We start from the raw sequence: 9,839 nt of genomic DNA on the forward strand, positions 1-9,839 counted from the left end.
TTAACTTGGTGAATCTGTATTTACTTCTCTTTTATGGATGTGAAAGAGCCTCATAAAAAGAATAAACAAGACTTAGAGATTGTGGGCGATAGAATTGAGGAAATCCCTCCGAAGTTAAATTTTTAAAATGAAGTAAAAACACCTCATCTCAGGTTTAGTGCTAAGAGGCGAAATGGGTGGAAGTTTTGAGAATACAAAAAAAAAGTCACTCTTAAAAAAAATTGACACAGTTTTATTTCCCTCATACTTCTTGTATTGCTGCTGTCATATAAAGCTGCTTAATATAAAGACTAAATAAGGGAGATTGAAACGCATTTGAAACCTCTTAAAGCTTCGCTCACTAGAAAAAAACTAACTGAATGAATTAAACACGCTAAATATTTTTTAAGTTAATGATCCTAATGTTAAGTTAATGATAATATATATATATATATATATATATATATATATATATATATATATATATATATATATATATATATATATATATATATATATATATATATATATATATATATATATATATATATATATATATATATATATATATATATATATAAGAAAAAAATAATTAAATATAATTTAATAAACGGGTGGAGATATATTGATGACCTACTTTTGATTAACTTCGACAATACTAATATTACTACTAATTGCTATCCAAAAGATTTAATTCTAAAAGATACAAATAAAAATCAACTTGAGGCTACCTTTCTGGATTTAAAAATCGAAATTGCTAATGATAAAACAATAGTTGGTATATACGATAAAGGGGATGATTCCAACTTTAAAATAACAAAACTATGTAACTACTATTCCAATCTAAACTCTTAAAATTTTCAAAAATCTAATTTTCTCACAAGTTAACAGGATCAAAAGGGTTTGCAATAATAAAAATTCTTATATTGAAGCATCAAACAACCTCCTTAAAAATTTAATTAAAAATGAATTTCCTAGAAATTACTGTAATGTCAATTTTTTAATTAAACAAGGTATGGTTTGGGATTAATCCTTTGGCTTAAATAAAAATAGAACTTTCCTTGCATATTGGATCACTCAATAGATGGCGCTGGGAGCCTACATCTGTTTACATAATTTACCGCTAGTTTTTTAAAAACAGGGAATCACAATCAATTGGTTAACTTCCCCTTGACTGTTGATGGTATGTACTGGCCTTTTCGTTTTTAATTTTAGTGCTATCTTTTGTTTTTATTGTTATTTTTGTTATTGTATTTTTACTTTGTTGTGGTTAATTTCTTCTTATTTGTTGTTTTATATTTCCTTTCTGTTAAAATGGTATATCTCTTGAGCATAATTTAAGGGGATTTTCGGGTCACGAGGAATCATTATTAGACAATGTCTGTATTTCCTCACAGAAAAAATCCCTTTCTTTGAATCCCTGCCTGAGGGTGACCCTTGAAAAGGTCTTCAGGCCGGATTCTTTTTTTATATTTTTTATAATTTTTTTGGTTTAATTTTTATTTGATTTTTTGTTTTTCCTATTAACTTGATTCTAATACTTTTGTATCAATTCATCTGTGTTTTAGAAGTAGCTGCAATTGCGCTCTCTAAATACTATGAAGTTCTTTTTTGGTTTTAGTTTAAATAGGTTATAAATTTTAGTTGCGATTTCGAAACTGTTTTTGTTTCGTTTTCATTTTAGTTTCGTTTTCAAACTTTTTCTTTCTTAAGATTGGTTATATATATATATATATATATATATATATATATATATATATATATATATTGATAACATGAAACTGATTTCTTGCGCTCGTTAATGAATACTATACTATTCAGTTTCAAAATGGATACCAGATATGAAGAAAATTGTTCACTAACAGAGTTCCTGTAAAAAAATAACGATGATGTAAAAATTGTTTTAGTATTTTGTAAAGTAATCTGAAATGCGTTTTTAAGCGAAAAAATTCACTCAAACAGGGTAGCAAATCATTAATTTTATAGTATTTAAGCATGTCAAAATAAAATTTTCGAACAACTTTCAAAAAATGGGGGAACATTCAAAATATAATTTATTCGCTTGGTTTTGTAAATGAGAGGAAGAATTCGAAGAAAGCTCATTCTTTAATGGACGTCGGAAATCACTTAATCGATCAGCTTTTCCCCGATTTTACATTTTTTTAGTGAATTTTTGCGTGATAATCAAAAGTAATCAGTGCCTCCAAGACTTTTTATTGATCTTTTTTTTTTCAAAATTCATGCAAGAAATAAAATACAATTATAATAATTATTATATTAATACAATTAGAAAAAAAAACTAAAAAAATTTAAAATCTTGGAAAAAATTGGGTAAAAAGTGATAAAAAGGATATGCATGAAACATCTTAAGATTCATGCATGCTTTCAAAATTCACAATAAAAGAAGTAAGGCTCAGAAAACATTTCGGTTTGCGAAGATATATACTCAGAATAGCATTGAAGTTTTTTTTCCTTTTGTAAAAAAATGATTCCTAGAGTAACTCAGGAACACATCATACTAGATGCTCTATTCAAATCAGGCAAATATAGCAATGAAGCAGATTCTAATTATAAGTCAATGTGCATTTATTTTAAAGTAAAAGTTGTTCACCGTGACCATCAGCAAGAAGAAATACGATAGTGAGACGCGTCGCCACGTGTATTACAGTTGAAGGCAGCATGCCAACATCGATGCCACCGATGGTCCAACGACACAACTTTCAATTCCACTGAAGTGATTGGGAGCCTCTATACACACATGACGTTAAGTATTCTCGTAATCAAAACTCTGATAGGATCATATCTGATGGCTGTGAGGGCCGTTTAAACTTACAATCTCGATTATCACTTGGTTTTAGTAAAAAAGAACGTTTTGATTTTACATACAAAGAGGGCAGAGCGCCCTCCTGCATCCAGGTGGCAACAAGTAACTCATATCTTTCTTGAAATCCAGGAAAAACACAATCAAAGAAAAGTCTAATATTCCGGTCTGCATCCGGTTTCAGCCGGATACAGGACAACGCTCTTAAAAAAAAGGATTTAGAATAAAAGATGCGGTGAAATCATACAAAATAGTCATGTGAAGTACTTACGAGGCTTGCCAGATACTTCCGAAAGTTTGACTTCGTCCCCATATAACGGTTTTGTGTATTGACGTCACCATGCAGGGAAATAACATGCTGTCCGTAATAACTGGTGAAGTGCCCATATCTTGTATAAGCAGTTCACCTTGGACTTGTATAAACAAATCAAAGATTTCGTCCAGAATAGACAATTCCGGAATCCTCGTTATTGTCTCAGCTTCACGAGCAAGTCCACTCTTCACTGATGTCTTAGATGCCAATTCTTACACTAACATTTACGATACAGACGCTGTTCGCGCTTAAGACAATTAAACTATTCCCGCGTCTTTTCGGTATTAAAACCCAGTGTATTGGCAAGGGAATCGCGCTTAAGACGCACTTAATAGACGATCTTTCGAATTCTCTTTCCTCGAAACGTCATGCTAAACTCAGTTCCACATTCAGTGATATTGAATTCGCTTTTTTGACCATTCACTGTTTTCTCAGTGTGAAACTTTGCAATGCAGTTGTTATGGATTCATCATGTTTGTAGAAAAGTTTATTTACTGACGTTCGATTTGGTAATGATAGTATGTTGCTGGGGGATGGGGGGAGGTCGAATGAGGAATCCAATTCCAGCTAGATGCTTTATTATCTAATTTCCATAAAACATGACTGTACGACGTCTGCTTCTATTATTTATGGAGTCATTTTATATAACTATGTCCCATTGAATTCGCGCAAATCAATTTTTTCAGAGCATTACTTCTTTTATTATGAAATTTTGATGTTAGTATGAATTTATGGCACACCCTATGTATTTAAAAATCAATTTAAGCAATAAATGAAGAAAAACATTTTTTATTTGCCAGAAAACAAATATTTTCTTAGTAATTACATAGTATTTTGTAATTCGTTCCTTTTTTTTATTTGTAATATTTCGTAACTATATATTAAATTACAGAAGAATCTTGCTCAATAAGCATTTTATAAAGATTTTAAGTTGATTCATAAAGCTCGAATTTTAAACTACTGGAAGGAAAATAACATTAGACATGATATTAGGCCAATAACTATTATTTTGAATTTTTATTATACAATGTCTAACTTGCTGCATTCAGTGAGTGCATTAATATTACATAATTATTTATTTAAACTGAAATATATAAATTTTAGAAAATTAATTATTAAAGATATTTGCAATTTCTTCATTGTGTATCATTTATTGATGATAATGTCGTGTCCTCGTTACAGCGGAAAGATGGGTGCAGTAGCTTTTGAGAGTAAAGACCCTTGAGCACCCGAGGGGAGAAGTCTGATTTCCAACTCATATGAAGATGGCACTTGCACGACCCCTTTTTACAGAGGGCTCATTCACACACCTCACAGATTGAGCACAAAATAAAGAGTAACCATGCCCGAACCAGGATCACGGGGAAAACGCGCTACCCCTAGGACAGAGCGCCGCCGTATTAATTATTAAAATAGGAATGCTAAAGGTAACGATTTCTATGCCAAATTAGATTAAATTTTACAGTTTTCAAATGCAATATTCATTTTCAAATTTTTTAATAAATGATTTTTTTTACTTGTCTTTTAACTTTAAATGAGCAAAATTCCTTTTTCTAATTTATTTAATATTCTTCATTTCGTTGATTCAAATAAATATCAATGAAAATGAACAAGACGTAAGACATGTAAGAAAAATAATTTGACAATTTGGAAAATAAACAATTTTTTGTGTGCAGCAACCTATAAACCAACTCTATTTATCATCGATTTTTCCGCCAGCTGTCGCTCGACAATTCTTTAATTAAAAATATTTGTATACTTTTTGCTGTACGTCCTACACGATCCAGCGCGGTCTTTTTTTCCCCTGAAAAGAAGGAAAGGAACAACCAAGACACTGCGCTCCAGAAAATATTAGCTACGGCATCGAATGACAGCCAAAAAAAGGGTATAGCAATGTGCAGACTAAAAAATTTCGCGGGTGAGAAATACAGAAATTGTTTAAAGAAATTTTATAGAATAGTTTAAAAACTGTTTCGCTGTCGGCCGGAGCGCACAACATTACCAGTTAAACTCCCGAAGAGACAGGCATCGGGGATATGACGTGGCCTTCTCTCAACCTGAGTGAAAATAAAAAAAGGTTGCAAATGCAATAAATTGTCTCGCCAGAAACAAGCAAACAGGATGCATTATTTTTGAGACTCGCTTTGTTTCGGTAGCGGTAGAAAATATTAGAAATATGTATTTGATAAAAAGGCGCACTTTCGATCTCGTTGAAATTTTTTCTTCTATATATATATATATAACGCCAACGTACACAGCACAGAAATCTTTCTTATTATTTATTATCGAATGGCAACAGACAAGAAATCTGTTTCAAACAAAAAATTTAATCAAGCTCATGAATAAACTTTATCGCCGTCAAATGGTTCATATTTAACGGCTAATATTATCAATTTAATGGGTAGTATTATCCGTTTTTGTGCCCATCTGAATGCAAAAACTGATCATTGCTGTCAATTTAATTTTTGAAAAATCAAAGCATGAAAGATAGGAAGGAACACGTTAAAAGAGAAGGTGCCGATGCAATTGTGGTAGTTATCATTTAAACACAACTCATGATAAAAAAAAAATCTGTCCAAAAGTAGGACAGTGTCATTTCATATTTGAATATTAATTAAACCAAACTTGATTCTTTTTTATAGAGGTATATATTGCACAATAAGAGAAGTATGAAGCCATGCTTTGTTCAGTTGAAAGAAAGAAATGCCAAAGTAAGAAATTTATATTGCGAAGCAGTGTGTCTGCGTGTGCGAGTATGTTAGATAAAGGTATCACTAAAAAAATTTAAAGTTTTACTTACATCGCTATTTTTTTTTTCTTCGACACAAAGCAGTTGGAATGTTCTCTTTGTTATAGATTTAATTTGAAAAATGTTTTGACTCCAAATTCTTGCATTTTTATGACAGAAAATAGTTTATCCAGTTGCCCTCGAATATTTCTCTTCTAATATTACTAAAAAGTGATGGAATTTTATATTATGCTTAACAACAGTTTCTTCTATCTTAGTATCCAAAAGTAAAATTTAATGAGAACAACAAAGATGATTATCGATTCGGCAATGAACGACAAATAATTTCTTATTCACATACTCCTTATCTTACAAATGCTAAGTACTTCCTATAATGTTATTTTGTGTTGTGGCTTATGCCAACTGGTCGACAGTAACATCAAACCAGGTTCATGAACCTGAACGCATTCAAACAATGTAGCACAGCCTGGTAGTCTCCTAATCGACGAGTCATGATAAAAGGGCTTAAAATGCAGTTTCAAGAAGTCTAAGTTAAAATGCAGCTAGTGGCACCAAAGGCTGAAGTCTGACTTTGCCTCATGCCTGCATTGCATTTAGCTAATGGAATGGCCTTCACGCCTTGGATGACCCAACCAGAAGAATACTCTCCCGACGCACTTCGCTCATTCCGCTCAGGAACACTCCCCGCCGCGGTGAGGCAGCGATGCAGGACTTTAGGGAAGACTTCCTATAATTAATTAGTTTATTATCCTTATTAGTTTGTTTTGTTTCTTTAATTTATGAAAGTTTTATTAAAAAGGTATTCAATCTGATATTTGCAGGATTGCAAAATTTAAGAACAATTTCTCAAAAAAAGTCATGAATTTCTTAGAAAACAAAGATTTCCTCAATTATGACAAAATGCATCTAATTTTATAGTACTTTTCAGAATATTCCAGCTGATTAAATTCCTACAATTACATGAAAAAAAAATTAAATAGTGCAGCTTGTCAACAATACCGTAAATTGATTGCAATTTATATCTCCTTGTTTATTGATAAATTCAGTTTGCATAATTACAACATTGTTTTTTTATTGCAACTGAAATGCTTCTGTACTTGTCATTTACTTTACATTAGAGATTTGTTATACTACCTCAATAATTATTCAATTATTTAAATTAAATAATTACTTTATTATATCACTCAGTAATTATTTAAATTTGAGAAACCCAGAGATAAGCTGGTTTAATAAAAAAATTCCAAAATGTTGATCAAAAAAAATTTTGTGAAAAACATAGAGTTTATTATTTATGAAGGTCAAAACTCATTTTATTAAAATTTGATATTTATTTCAATAAGAAAAATAATTTTTTAATAAACCGTACATTTTAAAACAATGCTTTTTAAATATATTAAAAATGATCCGAAGATTTTTTTGAGGCTCTGCTAACAGTTTTTGATTTATAAAAAAGTAAAATTTTTTCTTCTTGGATATTGATTGGAAGCTGGATATTGACCATATAAAAAATGTCTGCAAATAATATCCTAGCACAGAGGTGGCAAACCTTTATGGATCAACGCACCATTTTTTCAAAAGAAATATTTAATGAGGTATAGACGTGCCGTCAAATAATTTTGACTTGTGATTATTGTGAAAATAATAAAACTAAATACTAACAACTCTTTATTTACTACGAAAAAATACATTTTGCACTGTATAGTAGTAAAGATTTTAGTTATACGTGTAATTCAAATTAAAGTAACATTAGTGAACTTTTGTTACAGATTAAATGACAACTTATAACTTATATTAGGATTGCAAGATGTTACTTTTTGTATAATGCATGTTGAAGCTGGATTTGAGTCATCTACCAAACGGTTTCTAAGCGAGTCTTTAACTTTATTCGTCTCTAAAAATAATGACTCGCAGACATAGGTAGATGAAAATATGGTTAAAATAGCATGAACCAGCTTCTCCAAACCATTAAATGTGTTTGGAATCGAATTCCAAGTTTCCAAAATTTCGTTACTGGCATTTTTACTTATGCTGCTTGTTAACCTTTCTGTTTCAATCAATTCCAACTTTTCCCTTGTTCCAATAAATTTTTGAATCCATATTGAACTAGACTGCAAATCAATGAGTTACGTTTCAAATTCTTCAATTTCCAACTAATCGAATTGGGACAAGTTCAATTTATCAAATGAAGTCACATCATGTACATAATAAATTGAACGTTTTCGATAAATCTTTGAACTGAGAAAATCTGGCTGAAAATACTTTGATTGACGAATCAATTACAAAAATAAATTCTTCAATAACTTTTTCTTCATCTGGTTTCTCATGTACATATAAATCTTTGATATATATATATATATATATATATATATATATATATTTCAAATTTAAGAAGTACTTGTAGTTTGTTTTTAATAATATTGTTCCCAAAACGTGCAATCTAGATGAGATCCATTATGACGATAATTGTTTTATTTGTACCTCGAAGCTTTACGTACAATTCATTGAAATGTTGGCATATGTCTGTAAAAATCATCAATTTTGAGAGCCACATAATATCTAACAACTGTGGATATTGTTCAATTTCCCCCTCATTTTGCAGAAACAGTCTGATTTCTTACAAGCAGTCAACAAACCTTTGAAGTACGTTCCCGCGGCTCAACCATCGAACATTATTATATATTAGTAAGCCGTTGTACACAAAACGAGTTAACTTCATCCAACAAAGTCTCAAACTTTCGCTTATTTATTGTCTGCGATGATATGAGGTTGACTATTTTTTTTGACTAACGCCATTACATTATCAAGAAATGTTAAACCACTCTTCGAATACAAGGCCTGTTGGTGAATAATGTAATGGAGTTCAAGAATAGAATGTCCTACATCTGTTTGAAAAAAAACTAATGAAACCATTTCTTTTGCCCACCATATTTGGAGCACAATCAGTTACTGAAACAATTCTTTTCAAATCAATTTCTTTCTCAGTAAGCGAATTTTTAACAGCCGTATAAATATCTGTGCCCTTTTTTAAATGGAATACTCGCGTTTCTTCATAATACTTCATAGTAAACTTTTTTATTTTGAACTAAAATGCAAACCGTTTTGATCGGCGGCGTGCCCAAATTATTGTGTCGCGTGCCATCCATGGTACGCGCGCCAATGGTTCGTCATCCCTGTCCTAGCAGGTAACTTTTAAAACACTGGAGCTAGACGTACGCTCCCAATTAGGAAAATGATTTAAATAATACTATATTTTATGTTTGAATGAAGAAATATACTGTTCAAAAAATAAGGAAATTTTATTATTTATATAATTTTTCAGTTCTATTTGTCATCTGTAGTAAAATATTCATTAATATTTTTTTAAAAAAAATAGGATTAAAACCGACAGCTAATGAAGCTTTTAACATCGTGCTCTTATATGATTTTAAATTATTTCAAAAAACGAAATGAGGATGATTTACAAAATCAACTATTGGCTATTATTTTGGGTTGGCTTAAAGCAATAAAATGCAAAGCTAATAAGTTGTAGAAGTATCCACCTTTTTTTTCATTAAAATGCTGACGAGTCAAAAATATTTCACTAACGAAAACATAACCGGGTTACTGTATGAAAATTCATATCTCATAATTTTTTCAGCAGCACATTTATTGATTCAAATGACGTAAAATATAATATTTTATGTCATTTGAATCATTCCTCCAGCTAGTAGTATGTGTCTTTTTCCCACTGTTTAGAAATCAGCTATTTGGCCAGAAACAGAGTGAGTATCTAGTATATTAAAGTCAATATAATACAGATATGAATGCAATTTATACAGCTCAGTAAGCTAAAGTTTTAGTAAAAGTAAAATTAAGTAATCATAGTATTATCATCAACTAAGTAAAAGTTTTTAGTTACATCTAATAAAAATCATTTTGCTCTCTTTACTGCATTAAAAAAAGATATTTTTAAATAATAAATATTGGAAAATCCTATA

At 30.4% G+C, this 9,839-nt stretch overlaps 1 protein-coding gene across 1 annotated transcript in view; it reads right to left on the reverse strand.

Annotated features, from left to right (window-relative positions):
- Positions 1 to 6,355, reverse strand: part of LOC129963007 (uncharacterized) — a 125,554-nt gene extending 119,199 nt beyond the window's left edge. The window contains exon 1 of the mRNA XM_056077011.1: positions 6,287 to 6,355. Within this exon, the coding sequence (XP_055932986.1) occupies positions 6,287 to 6,355 (69 nt within the window). The remainder of the gene's footprint in view (positions 1 to 6,286) is intronic.
- Between the last annotated feature and the right edge of the window lie 3,484 nt (positions 6,356 to 9,839).

The sequence above is a fragment of the Argiope bruennichi genome, chromosome 3 (assembly GCF_947563725.1).
Source record: "Argiope bruennichi chromosome 3, qqArgBrue1.1, whole genome shotgun sequence".
Taxonomy (NCBI): domain Eukaryota; kingdom Metazoa; phylum Arthropoda; class Arachnida; order Araneae; family Araneidae; genus Argiope; species Argiope bruennichi.